The sequence below is a fragment of the Notothenia rossii genome (genome assembly GCF_949606895.1).
Source record: "Notothenia rossii genome assembly, chromosome: 5".
Lineage (NCBI taxonomy): Eukaryota > Metazoa > Chordata > Actinopteri > Perciformes > Nototheniidae > Notothenia > Notothenia rossii.
Window position 1 is genome coordinate 41,607,746 of NC_136903.1, and position 18,709 is coordinate 41,626,454.

Consider the following 18,709-nt stretch of genomic DNA (forward strand, 5'->3'; position numbering starts at 1 on the left):
GAGGAAATCATGATGGCTAGACTCCGAATAAATCACACGGCTTTGAATAGTACGCTGTATATCATGGGGAAAAGTGACAGTAACAAGTGTGGGAACTGTGCAGTAAAAGAAGATGTAGAACATATATTGTTAAATTGTGACATCTATAAAGCGGAAAGAGAACAATTAAAGGCTAAAGTCTTAGAGGCAGAGAGGGAGTGGAGTGTGGTTGGTGTTTTGGGAACAAAAGGAGAGGGAGTAAAAGCTACCAGAAAGGCACTGTTTACATTTTTGAGTGAAACTGGGGTAGGAAAAATAATTTAACATTAGGTCAGGAAAGAACATAGATTTGTTTTGTTTTGTTTTATTTATTTAATGGTTTTATTAATTTATTTGTATTTTATTTTGATTAGAACATAGGTTAATGAGTTGGAATGATGTGATGATGCATACTCATGTACAGTAGGTGGCGGTATGCACCTTTTAAGTTGTTTGCAATCCGCCAAAAGCAAGAGAAGAAGAAGAAGAAGAAGAAGAAGAGTTTCACCGCTGCTGCCAGCTGTGTTTACTCGCATCATTCAAACAAGACGCGCTGGCTCGGGAGCTACAACTACAACAAAATGAACATATTTTACCGTGATTAAGTTGTAATACACGTTTCCAAATGATGCCGAAGTAACAACATACTGATACCGTTTAGTAAAAACCATGAATTGTCGCGGTCGCGGACATTCATTTCGTCAAATGTCTGTCTTTCTCACATGCCTGCCACAATGGTCCTTCAGAATTGTTTTTTGAACTCTAATCTCACTTTTGCGAAGTTTGCTGGTGACTCTAGAACAGCTGAAAATGTATGTGTGTTGATTAAGAGGAAAAGGTGCTTGGTATTTTTATTGTTGTTACTATCAGGAAATGTACAGCCAAATCCGGGTCCACCTGGTAGTTTTAGTCAAATAGCTACTCCTGCTGATTTTAGTTCTAGATCGGGGTTAGGTTTAATTCATTTAAATGTGCGCAGTCTGTTACCTAAATTAGATTTTGTCCGTATTTGGGCGAGTTCAACTGATGCTGATGTCATTGTCTTATCAGAAACGTGGCTAGACAAATCGATCTTGGCCTCTGACATTTACATAAATGGTTACAATGTATATCGCACTGACCGTCCTAAAAAAGGTGGTGGCGTTGCCATTTATGTGAAAAATAAGTTTTGTGTAACAAAAATGGTTTCCAAATCTGTTAGTAAACAACTAGAATTTTTAGCTGTGAATGTCGAAGTAACAAAGGGTCAACAGGTCATGGTGGTGGGTTGCTACAGGGCCCCCTCGGCTGTCAAGGACTCCTTATCTTCATTGGCAAAACTGTTATCTCAACTTTCCTACAAGGAAATAGTGCTGCTTGGTGATTTTAATTGGGATTGGTTAACTTCTGTGTCAGAGGATTTTAAAAACCTGTGTACCTCTTTGAACATTACTCAGATTATAGACAGTCCTACTCGCCCAAATATTAAGTCCCCAAATAAATCCTCCTTAATTGATCTAATTTTAACAAATGTTCCATATAAATACTCATCTGTGGGAGTATTTGCTAATGATGTGAGTGACCACTGTGTTGTAGCCACAATTAGGGACACTAAGGTCCAAAAAGTTAAACCACGCATCATCACAAAGAGAGATAAAAAACACTTAGTGGAGCAGGGTTTTTTACATGATCTGTTTGATTTTGATTGGGGAAAAATCGATCTGTGTGCTGATGTAGAAACTGCATGGTCTTATTTTTATCTTGGTTTTATAAAAATTATAGATAAACATGCACCTCTGCGTAAATTTAGAGTGAAGGGACGAAACAATCCCTGGTTTTCTGCTGAAATGTCCAGTCTCCTTCATGAGAGAAACAATGCCTGGGCAAAGGCTAGGAAATCAGGCTCAGAGGTAGAATGGCTACGCTTTAGGCAGCTAAGGAATAGCTTTACTTCAAATGTCAAAAGTGCTAAGTCAAAGTACTATTTGTCAGTTACCACAGAAAACCTGAATAATCCTAGTAAATTTTGGAAAGCCATAAAATCGATTTCCACTGGTGATATCCCAAATGAGCTACCTCCGTACCTCACCACAGCATCTGGCATTATATCAGACAGGGCCACCATGCTAAATTGCTTTAATAAGCATTTTGTCTCTTGTGGCTCTCTGTTTGTTTCTGTCACTGACTGTGCTTCTGCTTCTGTGAACGCTCCAGTCCTTGACTCTGAACAATGTGGTCTGGAAAACCCTTTCAGTTTTACTCCTTTAACTGTTGGTATTGTCCATGAAGCTTTATCCAAGTTAGATCCTAAGAAACCGGCTGGCCCGGACAACGTAGAACCTTTCTTTTTAAAGATAGCTGCAGATTTTATTGCTCCACCTCTTACTTCTCTTTTTAACCTCTCCCTCAGCACAAATACAATTCCTAAAGTATGGAAGTCTGCTTATGTCCTGCCTCTACTGAAAGGAGGGGAGGCAACTATTTTAAATAACTATAGGCCAATCTCTAAATTGTCAGTTTTGGCTAAGGTGCTCGAACGACTTGTGAGTGAACAAGTAAAGGAGTTTTTATGTATAAATGATATCCTGTCTAAACATCAGTCAGGCTTCAGGAAGAAACATAGCACCATCACTGCAACAATGAAAGTGGTAAATGATATTACTAGTATGCTAGATAATAAACAGAGTTGTGCAGCTCTGTTTATTGACCTTTCCAAAGCGTTTGACACCGTTGATCATCGTGTCTTAAAACAGAGGCTACTCAGTACTGGCATATCCAGCCATGCAGTGGGGTGGTTTGTGAACTACCTCTCTGAAAGGTCCCAATGTGTTCACTTTGATGGGCTGTCTTCTGAGTGGTTAAACATTGCTAATGGTGTTCCTCAAGGTTCTGTTTTAGGTCCACTTTTATTCTCCATATATATCAACAGTTTAGGTGAAAATGTGGATGAAGCTACTTTACATTTTTATGCGGACGATACCGTGATGTATTGTGCAGGTACCTCCATTCAGGAGGCGGTTGTTAAATTACAGGCTGTTTTTAACATTATTCAGACTCAGCTCTCTGAACTAAAGCTTCTTTTAAATGTGGATAAAACCAAGATAATGCTCTTTTCAAAAGCTAAAAAGTCACCAGAGCCTGTTTTAGATATTGTATCAACGCAAGGAACAAAACTTGAAGTTGTTGCCTGTTACAAATACCTTGGTATCTTGCTTGATGACTGTCTCTCTTTTAAACTTCATGTCAATAACCTGCTTAAAAAACTGAGGGTTAGGCTAGGTTTCTTTTTCAGGAATAAGTCCTGTTTCTCGCTTGAGGCCAGGAAAAGGCTAGTCACTGTGACCTTTTTACCTGTGCTGGACTATGGTGATCTGCTGTATATGAATGCACCTGCCAACTACCTAAGCAAACTAGATGCTGCGTATCATAGTGCTCTGAGATTTGTCACTAACTGTAAAGCACTTACTCATCACTGTACATTGTATACCAAGGCAGGTTTACCATCACTCACTGTACGGAGGCTCAGTCACTGGTACACTTTTATCTATAAAGCTATGTTGGGCAAACTCCCGTATTATATCTGTTCATTGATAAAGCAGAAAGTTGCAAGCAGCTATTGTCTGCGATCACAGGATATAGTCTTGTTAGATGTGCCAAGAGTAAGGACTGTCTTAGGTAAGACAGCTTTTATGTGCGCAGCTCCACTTGCTTGGAACAGTCTACAGGCAAAATTGAAATTGAGCATTTTTATTTCTTTGAATGTATTTAAGGCATGTCTAAATGAAATGCTTTCTGACACTCTGGGTATTTGTAAATGTTGAATATGTAAATATGATATCCTCTGTTGTTTGTATGTTGTTTTTATGTTTCATGTGGAACTAAATGATGCAGGTCTCCCTTGTAAATGAGATCGATGATCTCAAGGGACTAATCTGTCTAAATAAAGGTTTGAAATGAAATGAAATGAAATGAATTAATGCTTGACAAGTCAGCAGACAAAACGGCAGGCGAAAAACCTTTTAAAATGCTTGTTTTCTGAATGGAGATTGGGTCGACCAGGCAAAGCTAACGTTGTATATGCTCATTCCACACTCATAACAACGGCCTAAAGACATAAATAAACCAGCGACTGTATTCACCATGACACAGACAGTCTGTGGTTTGTACTTGTTTAACTTTTGTCCAGTTTCTGAAAAGATATGAGGAGCTGTGATCTCTGTTTGCGATGTTTTCTGGTTGAACGTCAGTGGCAGGCTGAGATCCTCACCACTGCTGTGTGTGTGTGTGTGTGTGTGTGTGTGTGTGTGTGTGTGTGTGTGTGTGTGTGTGTGTGTGTGTGTGTGAGTGAGAGCGAGCTACAGGTGGTGCCCCCTTACGAAAATGAACTATAGTATTACTATAGTATACTATAAGAGTTGTATAGTATCCTATAGTAAGTTTGTAGAGTTCTATAGTATTTTTCACCAGCTATCGTATTACTATAGTCTTTTCTGTAGTGCCATTTTACTAGCTATAGTAGCCCTATAATATTTCAATAGTAATACTATGTATCTAGATCTTTGTAGTATTCCTATATTATTTTAAATAGTATAACTATAGTATAATATATAGTGTTTCTGTAGTTGTTTTTTGAACACACTGTAGACCACTCCTATAGTAATAGCATGATATTGTCATAGTGAATGCATATTATTATATAGTGTTTGTAAAAGTATTACCATAGTGTTTTTTTTGGTGTTTCTGTATTAAGACTATATTATTTTAAATAGTACTACTGTAGTATAATAGTTAGTGTTTCTGTAGTTGTTTTTTGAGCACACTATAGAACACTCCTATAATAGTATGATATTGTCATAATGAATGCATATTATTACCATAGTGCTTGTAGAAGTATCAACTCTGAACCTATCTGGGGTCAGAGTTCAATTTCACGCACCAAATCTCCATTTCACTTACATATGTACATACAAATTGTGTGCTTTTAAAATGTTATATTCAATATTGTCATTTTAAAAATAAAAAATGTATTCAATAATTTTTTTAGACGGAGCTCCATGGTGACTTGTGCTATTTTTAGAACATGCACGCGGGCGACCAATTTCCCCCCTGCGGGCGACTTAGTGCCCGCGGGCACCGCGTTGGCTACCCCTGGTCTAGAGAGTGTACATGCTTAGCTAATGTGCTAACCTTTATAGAATACTATGTGAAAAAATAACAGGAGTCAATAGTCAACGATCACAGCTGTCAAGCTACAGCTAGTGGAGGACTGTATGTACTCATACTTAACCTAACGCTGGGCCAACATGTTTCAGACCTTATCTCTACTCTATTGTGTGTGCAGTACTTACCAGTTTACAGAGTGTGAGTGAGCGTACAGCCCATCGCTGTAAAGCTGTTCCTGTAGCGCTCTGAATCTCAATAAACTCATCCTCTGCTGTCTTAGGTGCCTTGATATGGGTCACCTGAAAATATATAAAGGAAGGAGAGTTAAAAAGAACATATTTGTCTAAGAGGCTTCTCCTGGTGGACCAAGCTCCCTTCATTAACCACGGGACTACAAACATCTTTGGGATGTGGAATGTTTGACTTACCCTTTATCAACGTCAACATTTTGGAAGAAACCATGTACCAGAACACTCATATTGTTATAGACTCATAATGTCAGAAATGTTGATACACCTGTTGAATCCTACTTAATGCCCTTTTACGGGTGCACACTATTGGAAACTATTGGATTGACCACCTCTCAATTAATCTCTTAAGATGATGTGGATAATGGCTGGATATGACCAGATACAGTGCCTATACTGTGTCTGTGGGTAGCAGCAGTGTAACACTATTATCTGTACCTGTTTATATGCATGTTTGAAATTTCACCAGAAGATGAAGAAAGTGTTCTGCTTCATTTGCTGTGCTGGATTTTCATAACAGACACTTTCACTATGAATACCACCAATGCTACCACTAATTTGAACAATGTCTCTGTTTATATTCAGGTGTCCGAGTTAGCCCTGACAGTGCCACATTTAGAAAGTTTGCACACTGCCATGACCTTGAAACTGAAACAGCTAAATGGAATTCAGCTATCATTTATTCACTCTAGTCTAACCTCTTAAAAATGTGACTGGCGATCATGCAGGCAACCACCTCTCTTTTAGAGCCTTTAGTGGGCTCATTCTAAAGCAAGAATACATTTTTGACCTGGGATGATATGAAACTAGAAAACATGAGGAATATAATGCTGCAAAATGTCCTGTTAGCTTATTCGGAGGGAGACTAACTAACGCTTTAAGCTAATGCTTTGGACAAACATGTCAGCTAACTGTAATGTAAAGTAATGCCATCCAGTTTGAAAAATAATCATGCAGTGTTTTGCAGGCAGAATACATGTGTTATTATCACCTATTTTAAAGGGTTGATATATTACATTACATTACATTACATTGCATTTAGCTGACGCTTTTATCCAAAGCGACTTACAATAAGTGCGTTCGACCAACAAAATACAACCTTGAAGAAAACAGAATCATAGAAGTACATCAGGTTTCATAGAGCTAAAACATTTCAAGTTCTACTCAACTAGCCACGTGTTTTTGCTGATGGGAACTTGGGTCGCCCTCGCAGTGCGGGTGCAGCGAGCTGTTTGGCTGATGCAGAGCGGAGTGCACGTGCTGGGGTGTACGGTTTAACCATGTCCTGGATGTAAGAAGGGCCAGATCCATTCGCAGCATGGTACGCAAGTACCAGTGTCTTGAAGTGGATTCTAGCAGTTACCGGAAGCCAGTGAAGGGAGCGGAGGAGCGGCGTGGTGTGGGAGATTTTAGGAAGGTTGAAGACCAGACGAGCAGCTGCATTCTGGATGAGCTGCAGAGGTCGAATGGCACATGCAGGTAGACCAGCCAGTTCCAGTAGTCTAGGTGTGAGATGACGAGAGCCTGGACCAGAACCTGCGTCGCTTTCTGGGTCAGCTGGGGACGTATCCTCCTGATGTTGTAAAAAGTGTATCTACAGCAGCGGGTTGTAGCAGGGATGTTTGCAGTGAAGGACAGTTTGTTATCTAGGGTCACACCCAGATCCCTTGCAGTCTGAGTCGGGGAAACAATAGAGGTGCCGATGTTGATTGTTAGGTCAAGAGTGGGACAAAATATTTCCCGGAAGGAAAAGCAGTTCAGTCTTGTCAAGGTTGAGCTTGAGGTGGTGAGCAGACATCCACTGAGAGATATCAACTAGACAAGCAGAGATGCGTGTGACGACCTGGGTCTCTGAGCGGGGAAAGGACAGAATTAATTGGGTGTCGTCAGCGTAGCAGTGGTATGAAAAACCATGCGGGCTAATGACTGATCCGAGCGAGTTTGTGTACAAGGAGAAGAGGAGGGGACCAAGAACAGAGCCCTGAGGGACCCCTGTAGTTACTTGACAAGGGTCGGACTCCGACCCTCTCCAAGTAACCCTGTAGGTACGGTCTTTGAGGTATGAGGTGAGGAGGGAAAGTGCAGAGCCTGAAACTCCAACTTCTTGGAGAGTGCGAAGGAGGATCTGATGATTCACCGTGTCGAATGCAGCAGACAGGTCCAAAAGGATGATGAAAGGGGAGAGGGATGCTGCTTTAGCAGTGTGCAGTTCCTCAGTGACAGCAAGGAGGGCAGTTTCTGTTGAGTGACCTGCCTTGAAACCATGCTAGACTCTAAACAGACTTAGAATTGCATAAAAATAACCGGCTGTCAAAAATTACTGCAGTTGTCGAGAGTGAGGTTGAAGTTCTGGGATGTGGGGCCAAAGATGATGATGTCTGATTTGTCGCTGTTCAGTTGAAGGTAGTTTGTTTGCATCCAGGATTTGATTTCTAAGAGACGGTTGGTGAGTCTGGAGTTGGGTTGTGTTGTCTTTCTGGAGATGTGAAGTTGGATGTCATCAGCATAGCAGTGGAACTGAAGGCTGTGTCGACAGATTATTTTTACCAAGGGGGAGCATGTAGAGGAGGAAAAGGAGGGGACCAAGCACCAAACCTTGGGGGACGCCTCGGGACAGAGCGTGGTGGAGGAAGTGCAGATATTGATATGGATGAACTGTGGCCTGTACTACGAAGCAGGATTTGCGACGCTGGTTCACTTCTTACCGGGATAGATCTCCATGGTAACTGATGCTGAACACCTAACCTGCTCTGAAAGCACCGCCTGCTGACCAATCAGAGCTCTGTTTGCGGAGTTTAAAGCTATCAAGTCATGCTACAGGATAAAGAAAAATACAGTTTAAACTGACGTTGCAGGAAAGACGGCCGGCAAAAATCACAGACTGTGTGAACGTGAAAATTAATAGAATATCACCTCCCATCTTCAGAGCAATTTCACTATTATTACATTAGCGTTAAGAAAGTAACCGGATCAAAGTAACATTAGGTGGTTTCCGGTTATGACACGCAGCTGAGAGGTCGGGCGGGGCGAGGCTCCGACGAAATTAATATATTTCTACCATATTTAGTATCCAAATCGAGCTACTTGTGACCGAAAACATTTGCCAATATAGGTTTTATTTCGGATAATGTCGAAAAATCGAGGGAGAAGACAGAAAGACGATAAAAAGACAGAAATTGGAACTCTACACGAGGACATCACGGACGAACAGACACCTAGCGATAGCACGATGCTAGCCCAGGTGGACTATAGCCATGATGAGAATCAGATCTTAGCAGCCATACAATCCATGAGAAATGACTTTTCTGGACAACTACATGAAGTGGTTTCTTCCAACCGAGAGATAAAAGAAGCTATCGGGGCATTTTCTGAAAGGCTCACAGAGGCAGAAACCCGCATTAGCACAGCGGAGGACCAGATCGCTTCGCTAGCAACCCAAGCTAATGCTACGCAGAAAACAGTCCAGAAGCTCATCTCACAGATGGAAGAGCTGGAAAACAGACAACGCCGCACCAATCTGAGGTTGGTTGGACTACCCGAAGGATCGGAGAGTGGAGATGCCCGTACATTCCTAATGACATGGCTTCCCAGGGTGCTTGACATTGAAACGGGACAGCCATTGAATATAGAGCAAGCCTACAGACTGGGGAAAACGCCGCAACAGACCCGGGAGCAGGATGGGTCGGATAAAACCCGACCACGGATTCTTCTGGTGAAATTCCTCACATATCGAGACAGAGATCGAGTAATGAAAGCAGCACGTCTGAAAGGAGACATCACAGTTGAGGATAGCCGTGTCATGTTTTTTCCTGATTTTTCCACTGAAGTCCAGAAACAACGGAAACTTTTTGATGGTGTGAAACAAAGTCTGCGCCAAATGCGCAAGGAATATGGATTTATGTTCCCGGCAAAACTGCGAATTCTACACGACAAAAGATGGCACTTCTTCACTTCCCCATCCCAGGCTGAAGAATTCATCCTAAAGATGAAGAAGGTGAATACCAATCCAGACGTGTAGAAAGAGTCGCCAGCTGAAACGCGCCAAGAAGGGCTTTCAGATGACTTTGACTGAAAGAAATCGACATTGATCTGTTCTGGTAAGCTTTAAAATGGACTGATTGATGACGAGCTTGGAAATTGGAGTATAGAGACATTATCTGTCCTCTCGGGCTAATAATCAAAGACTGATACAAGGTCACAAATGAACATTGTATTTACCATTCGTAATATAAATATGCATGTAGTCGGAACGAGCTCCGACCTTTTTCTTTTCTTTTCTTTTCTTTTTAGTGTTATAACAACTACTGGTTGCTTGCTTGCTGCTCCTCAAGAGGATCAGAGCTTAGTCAAATCGGAACCGGTACTTGGGAGGGAGGGGAGATGTGCTTGGTTAGCTGCACAGGGTTTAGACTAGGTCTACTTGTTGTTGCCTCCTTTAGGAGAGGCCCCTGTTATTCCCTGTTGTATTTGTTTGTTCTAAAGGCACACTTTTTATTTTTATTTCATTATAAGGCATGGTTAATAAGGTGGTTACACAAGCTTAGTTTACTGTTTACATCATGAGTGGTCATACTAAAATAAATATGATTTCATGGAACGTTAGAGGTCTTAGGAAGCTAGTGAAATTAAAACAAGTAATGTCTAGGTTGAGGCAGCTCAAAACGCAGATAGCTTTTATTCAAGAAACTCATTTACTTTCCAGTGAATATATTCCATTAAAAAGGAGATGGCAAGGTCAAGTCATATCTGCCTCATTTTCCTCTCAAGCCAGAGGGGTGGCAATACTGATACACTCATCTGTGCCATTAAGGGTTTATAATTTCATACAAGACACTGCAGGCAGATTTGTTATCGTCCAGGGCTCTTTACTAAATCAAGACATTAATCTAGTATGTCTATATGGGCCTAACAACGATGATGCACAGTTTTATAATAACTTGTTTCTGACTTTATCAACATTACATGGCCACATATGTATGGCAGGGGACTTCAATTGTACTCTAAATCCGAAACTGGATAAGTCATCAGGTATGGACACCTCACATATGCAGAGTAGGAAAACAATACAACACTTTATGAGTGAGTTAAATCTCTGTGATATATGGAGAAATAGGAATCCTTCCAGACGGGAATATTCATGTCATTCTACTACACATAACTCTTACTCCCGCATAGACTACTTCCTCATTTCTAAGCCTATGATAGACAATGTTAATGACTCAGTGTATAAAAGCATTGTCATTTCTGATCATGCATTACTACTAGTCAATTACACTGTAAAAGCAGCTACCAGGGGTCTAACAATGTGGCGATTAAGCCCACGATGGTTACATGACAAACAGTTCTTAACCTTTGTCGGGGACAATACTGATATTTACTTTAAAGTGAACACTACTCAAACATCAGCATCTACAAGGTGGGAGGCATTCAAGGCCTATATACGCGGGCAAATGATCAGCTATACAAGCAGTATCTCTAATAAACAGAACCTTAAGCTGTTGGAGCTAGAAAAAGATATTAAAGAACTAGAGATAGAAATTAACCTTAATGATACAACAGAAACTAGACAGAGACTGGCTATTCTAAGAGCACAGTATAATGAGCTGTCCTCAAATAAAGCATTAAATAGCATAATGAAACTGAAACAGACATTCTACGACCAAGGAGAGAAGGCAGGGAAACTACTAGCCTGGCGTTTAAAATCAATGCAGAATGAAAGGTCAATTTTAGAAATAAAGTCAGAGGAAGGGACAACAATTACTAATCCACAAGAAATTAATAGTTCTTTCCAAAAATTCTACTCTAAATTGTATATGTCAGAATGTCCAGCCTCAGCTCATAATCTTCACAGCTTCCCAGATCAGATAGAAATACCAGTCCTGACAGAGGACGCAAAAGAGGAGCTTGACTCCCCAATCGTAGCATCTGAATTGTCAGAGGCCATAGACAGTATGAAAGGAGGGAAAGCCCCAGGACCGGACGGTATTCCTATTGAAATCTACAAAAACTTCAAAGACATGCTGTTGGTTCCGTTATTGAACATGTGCGAAGAATCGCTTGAGAAGGGGGAGCTGCCGCCATCATTACGGAACGCACTTATAACATTAATATTAAAACCAGGGAAACCCCCTACAAAGTGTGAATCCTATTGCCCCATTTCTCTGATTAATAATGATGTGAAAATAATAGCCAAAGTCCTTGCCAGAAGGTTAGAGAAACACTTGCCATATATTATTGCACAAGATCAAAATGGCTTCATTAAAGAAAGACAAGGCTCTCACAATATTCGTAGGTTAATGAATATTATACATGCCAAACAAGAAACATCTGATATGGCTGTGATAGGACTTGATGCGGAGAAAGCCTTTGATAGGGTCGAGCACGAATACCTATTTGAGGTGCTGCAGCGCTTTGGAATTGGCAGATATATTCTCAAGTGGATTAAAATCTTATACCATGACTCAACAGCTTCAGTAATGACCAACTATATGGTATCCAAACAGTTCTCTCTGTCCAGAGGTACAAGACAGGGATGTCCTTTGTCTCCCCATCTTTTTGTTATGGCCATCGAACCTTTAGCGATTGCAATTAGAAGCAACACTCAAATAACTGGTATCAAAATTAATAATATTGAGAATAAAATAGGATTATTTGCAGACGATATAGTTATTTTTTTGACAGACTTGAAACAATCTATACCTATATTACTAACTTTAATAGGAACATATGGCAGCTTCTCAGGCTACAAGGTTAATGCATCTAAATCTACAATTCTCTTTCTGAAAAAATCTGAGACTGAATCCGCCACTAAGTACTCCTTTTAGGAATATTACGGACAGCTTTACATACCTTGGAGTTAAAATCACACCTACAATAGAATCCGTTATACCAACTAACTATAACCCAGTGATTGAGTCAGTAGAGGAATCTATTAACAGATGGAAATCTTTGCCACTCTCAATGATAGGACGTATTAATGTTTTGAAGATGAATATTCTTCCTAAGTTCCTGTACCTTTTCCAATCCATCCCACTCGCTCCGCCTGATAATTTCTTTAACAAAATGAAAAAACTTTTTTGTAATTTTATTTGGAACAATAGACGCCCAAGGCTGCGTATGACTCTGTTGTACTTACCGTATGAAAGAGGTGGGTTAAAACTCCCTTTCCTCCAAGGATACTATTGGGCTGCCCAACTAAGAGCAGCCTCATATTGGTTTGACCATCAGTCACCACTGCACTGGATAAAGATGGAGGAAACAACAACTTCTAAAGGTCCCTTATACCTCTACATTTATTCTGCAAATTTAGCCACTTTGAAAAGGCACACCGCAAACCCCTTTGTTAGAAATACACTGATAGTATGGCACGAAGTGTTAAATTATCTTGGGGAAAATGCTCCACTATCCCAATTCTCACCTATTTGGGGGAACAGAAATTTCACGCCAGGTACTAATGACCTTGGTTTCAAGTTATGGGCAGACAGAGGGATCAGGAAGATTTCAGATCTGTATGAGAATGATACTCTTTTAAGTTTTATGGAGATCAAGCAAAGATTTGGCATTGAGCCTAAACACTTTTTCAAGTATCTTCAGATAAGAAGCTTCATAACAAAGACACAGAACTCTGTAAATCTTCCCTCGCAAAACTCTTTGGAAAGGACAGTCCTGAACCAACATGGAGCAGCTGGATTAATTTCAAAATTTTACCAGATTATCATAGATGCAACAAAAGAATCTTCAGAGGATAAAAGATTGGCATGGTGTTCAGACCTTAATGAAGATATAACTGTAGAAGAATGGCAGGATATATGCTTCCAATGCCAGGTGCAAACAATAAATACAAGGTTTAAACTCCTCCAGTACAAATGGTTGATGAGAACATACTTTACTCCAGAATTATTGCATCGCATTTACCCCAGTACGCCAGATACTTGTGTCAAGTGTGGTATTCATAAAGGTAGTTTGTTTCATTGCCTCTGGGAATGCACCCTCATTCAAGATTTTTGGAAAGAGGTTATCACAATTGTATCCATCTTTATTAAGGAACAACTTCCACTCTGTCCCAAACTTTGTATTCTTGGTCGTTTCCCAACAAGCTGTACGCTTAGCAATAGCTGTAAGAAGATGGTCATATTCTGTCTTCTTGAAGCTAAACATAAAATTGCACTATCATGGAAGTCTGTTCATAGACCAAGCAAACGAATTTGGATTGAGGGGCTACTGCAATGCCTTGCATTGGAAAAGCTTACATATGCCATTAAAGGGAAATATAACACATTTGTAAAGATTTGGGGCTCATTTATGCAGTTTCTTGAGGGGGATGATTTCGTGACAGCTTGGTAGTCTGTTGTTCTTGCTTTATTTAGTTTTGTTGCTTTTTGTTTTGTTAACAAATCACAATATGTATTGAGGAAATACTTGTATGTGGGATACAACTGATGTCCACATGAACATGTGGATGCTTGTAAAATGTTTTTCATTCTTTACGTTTCGTAGGAAAACACAATGTAACAGTTAGTTATCAAACCAGCACTATACCACTAATATCTGCATTTTTTTTTCAAGTGCCTTATATGCCTATTGTTGTGCCTATTGATGTGTTTTGTTTTGTATTTTTGTACTGTAACTGAAAAAAGACAATAAAAACATTTGTCAAAAAAAAAAAAAAAAAAAAAAAAGTAACATTAGGTACAGTCCGCGACAGACGTTGATGTGTCCCATTATCATTCATATCACATCATCTCACATCATAATGTATCATGTATGTCCTTATCTGAGTCAGCTTCTTGAGCCGTATCTGGCAGTGCAACACTTAAAGTGTCACATACTGTATGCAGAAGTATTATTTTAAGCAACACATTAAGTTGACGAAACACTCGAGTCAAATGTAATTAAATTCAGATCCACTCGTTTCTTAGACGGGGCAGTGATATCATAAAACTATTGTACAAATTCAAACACTTAATTCAGCTGTTCTGTATTCACCTTGCAGGTACAACTATGTTGCTTTTATCCTGGTTTATCTGTTTAAGTCATGGATGTTTAAAGTTGAACTTCTTCATATTTGTCTAACATGATAGTTTACTTTTCATTAATGAAGTATGATGCTGCGCTGTCAGTATGCTTGTCCCTGTTTGTGATTGGTCAAATGTTGCTAACCCCGCCCCTTTTCACGTGAACACGCTCTCAACCGGACAGAGAAACCCTGGGTTGAGTTACCGAGTTGATAACCAGCGTCGTACGACCGCTTTGCGAGATCTCGTTTGTTAGGGTTAGTTAAGCCAGATAACTCAAACATATCCAGGGTCTGTTGAACTGGCTTCGTCGTACAGGCTACTGGTGTTTGTTGGTGAGGTAGGATTTCAGCCAGGAGAGTGCATACTCAGTAATTGTCGATTAAGCACGTTTTATTTCAGATTTATTGCCAGGACAAACAGAAAGAGTGCAGGGCCGCATCGCAAATGAATCTTCAGGTTCCCTCCTTTGAGATGATGTACACCAGCTTGGTAACATATCAATAGGGAAGAGCAGGAGAAGTATAACTGCAAATATTTGGAATGCTAAACACTCTTGACCTAACAATCAACATCGGCACCTCTGTTGTTTCCCCGACTCAGACTGCAAGGAATCTGGGTGTGATGCTAGATAACAAACTGTCCTTCACTGCAAACATTGCTGCTACAACCCGCTGCTGCAGATACACTCTTTACAACATCAGGAGGATACGTCCCCAGCTGACCCAGAAAGCCACGCAGGTTCTGGTCCAGGCTCTCGTCATCTCACGCCTAGACTACTGCAACTCCCTCCTGGCTGGTCTACCTGCATGTGCCATCCGACCTCTGCAGCTCATCCAGAATGCAGCGGCTCGTCTGGTCTTCAACCTTCCACAATTCTCCCACACCACGCCGCTCCTCCGCTCCCTTCACTGGCTTCCGGTAACTGCTAGAATCCACTCCAAGACACTGGTACTTGCGTACCATGCTGCGAATGGATCTGGCCCTTCCTACATCCAGGACATGGTTAAACCTTACACCCCAGCACGTGCACTCCGCTCTGCATCGTCCAAACAGCTCGCTGCACCCGCACTGCGAGGGCGACCCAAGTTCCCATCAGCAAAAACACGTGGGTTTGCTATCCTGGCTCCAAAATGGTGGAATGAGCTCCCCATTGAAATCAGGACAGCAGATAGCTTGCACATCTTCCGGCGCAGACTGAAAACTCATCTCTTTGGACTCCACTTCGAGCGATAGAATTACTAACAAAGCACTTATATACTAATAAAGGGTATGCTTATCTAAAGCCAGTTGAGTAGCACTTGAAATGTTTGGCTCTATGAAACCTGATGTACTTATATGATTCTGTTTTCTTCAAGGTTGTATCTTCCTGGTCGAATGCACTTATTGTAAGTCGTTTTGGATAAAAGCGTCAGCTAAATGCAATGTAATGTAATGTAAACATTTGCTCATATCAAAATAATATATTAGCAGTTTCTTAAATGCATATTCAATGTGTAGTAATAATAATAATAATAATAATAATAATAATACATTACATTTTTTATTAGAGCGCTTTTACAGGTGCTCAAAGCGCTTTACATTACACATATTTGACATGTAAGAGTCATTACTGTGGACATTACCCAAAGGAGCAAATGCGGGTAAAGTGTCTTGCCCAAGGACACAACGGCCTGACGCAGTGGCGGCCGAGGCGGGTTTTGAACTGTAGTTCCCCTTGATCTGATGACCAACGCTCTAACCACTGCGCCAAAACCGACCCAACTCACAGTAAATACTAAATACACTAAATACAGTACTCACAGTAAATACTTTTTCTGGCTGTCCCTTGGCCCTCCAGTTGGTGTCATGGACCTGCTTCAGGATCATCCAAGCCTCATCGTGCTTGGCTGTCTGCTCAACACAAACACGCACACACACACAGCAATGAGAACACACACTGAGCCGAGGTTACTGCATGTATGCATTGCCACGTGTACCAAATATCAAGCAATGCACAATCAAGTATAAATGTGTAACACATTGTTTGTTTGACATCATATGGGTGTTGCTGGTCCTGTGTTAGAGTAGAATGAAGATGTGTGCAGTCTCACCTCCAGCAGGAAGCGGGGGCTCTCAGGCATGAAGGTGAGACCGACCAGGGAGGAGATAGCAGGAAGAGCTGCAACCAGGACAAACACCCTCCAGCTGTGGAACTGGAACTCTGTGCCCATACTGAACCCCCAGCCTACACACACACACACGCACGCACGCACGCACGCACGCACGCACGCACGCACGCACGCACGCACGCACGCACGCACGCACGCACGCACACACACACACACACACACACACACACACACACACACACACACACACACACACACACACACACACACACACACACACACACACACACACACACACACACACACACACACACACACACACACACACACACACACACACACACCACACACACACACACACACACTAGTTGGGGAGCAGTGTTAGGTCACTGGAAACAATGCACTGATAACTTGTAAAATCAGAATACAAATTCTAACAAAACATGATGACCTTAATCTTCAGCATGTCCAACAACATGTTTTCCTGAAGATGATTTTCCACAGACTTTCCAAACTGGCAGTTTGTCATGAGGAGAACTCCATGTTTAAATGGCCACAAAAACCCCAAAAGGCCACCCAGTGAGCAGCCATGGCAAAGTTCAAGTGTTATAGCATGCAGAAATGATGTATTGCATTAGATTAGAGAAATCATCCATTGTCTGTATTCCTTTTTCTTTCCTTTAGGTGTTGAAACGTTAAGTAAATAACTGCATAACTCAGACACTTTAAAGTCAGTTCTCAACCTGTCTGCTTCCTGAGAACATTTTGCAAGAGATACTGAATGTTGTCCATTTTACATTGAGAAAACAACACTGAACACCTCCTTCACTCTGTCTATGAAAGGACTAATTTTGGGGTCTAACCCAAGGATTAGGAAAGTATGAAGCTGCAATGAGCTGCTTTCCTATCCAGCAGCATTAATATGCTGTATATTGAGCTGAATTAACTAAGCTCTTTTAGATCTTACCATATCTGGGGATGATTCCCCAGGCGGTGAAGGAAGCGTAGATGCCACCGATCATCCAGAACATACACAACCAGGACAGATGCTCGCCTCTCTTATCCATCTGGAGGAACTCGGAGAAGTACGAGTACACGATGGGCACTGTGCCACCAATACTGAGAGAACAGAGGAATAATGACAGAGAAAGAGTAATAATTACAACTAATACTTTAAGATGTATTAGCTGAGCACTGAATTATAAACAACATACAAATGTTTCATTGTAAAAGTATTTCCACTTTTTCAAATCTTGCAATGACAGAACATATCCTATTTCAAACATTACGAGAAGTGCCAAAAGTCATGTTGTAGCAAACAGAAACTCAGAGAGCAAAGTGGTTTAGTCGTCACATTCTGACTCTCTTTGGTCTTCAGGCACACTCCCACACCTTGAACCCTACCATTGTCATTCCCTAACTGTCCACCAGAGGCCTTCAGAGTTCTCCCCCAGGTCTCCTTCAGTTGCTGCACCATGACCTTAATTGTGTCACTCAGAGCCTGCCTTCCTGTACCTGCCTGTAACATCCTGTATGTACATCTTTGTTTCTATAGGAGGAAATAAGAGATTTCTAGTGTGAAATAAGCTTGAATAACATGCCAGAAACACTCACTGAAAAGCATTAATATGATTACATGTGGGTGCAGATGTGTGGCACACACATGCACATACATACACATGACATCTTTTGATAAGGCGAGCTTTTCTGCATCACATCCTCTGCTGAGCTCAGGATGTGACCTCATTTCTCAGCCTGAGTGTCCCTGTGGACTACAGTGAGCCTGAGTTAGAACACTCTGCTGTGTAACAGCAATAAAACCCGAACCACACTCTGCATATGCATGGTGTGGAGCTTGATTGATGATTTCTTTATTAAAAAGCTTTTGAAAGACGTTGCAATAGGAAATGTTACACATCTGGGGCTTTGGTTGAGCAAAGAGGAACTCCAACACCAGGACATGCTTAAGGTGAACGCTTTCTGCTCACAATATCTGTGGGGTTTCAACTGTGTGAAGGCGGATACAAAGGAGAGCATGTCTACATTTAGGACACCCAGCTAATGTACTCTGCACCTCCTTATGAAAGGTTTGAGTTGAGGAGAAAAACCACATGCTTTTACGCTGATTATCACATTTTTAGGAATTACAAATATTGAACTTATTTGGGAAAAATTA

The 18,709-nt window shown here is 41.0% G+C and overlaps 1 protein-coding gene across 2 annotated transcripts in view; it reads right to left on the reverse strand.

Moving 5' to 3' along the window:
* The window catches only part of LOC307041414 (synaptic vesicle glycoprotein 2B-like), an 84,194-nt gene extending 65,491 nt beyond the window's left edge, over positions 1 to 18,703 (reverse strand). The window contains exons 1-4 of one of the 2 annotated variants that reach the window (XM_079684811.1): positions 17,501 to 18,703; positions 16,516 to 16,649; positions 16,226 to 16,315; positions 5,346 to 5,459 (exon numbers count right to left, since the gene is read on the reverse strand). In XM_079684811.1, the coding sequence (XP_079540937.1) occupies positions 5,346 to 5,459; positions 16,226 to 16,315; positions 16,516 to 16,649; positions 17,501 to 17,600 (438 nt within the window). In that variant the 5' untranslated portion in view covers positions 17,601 to 18,703. The remainder of the gene's footprint in view (positions 1 to 5,345; positions 5,460 to 16,225; positions 16,316 to 16,515; positions 16,650 to 17,500) is intronic. The other variant, XM_079684812.1, reaches the window with a different exon arrangement.
* Positions 18,704 to 18,709: the final 6 nt, after the last annotated feature.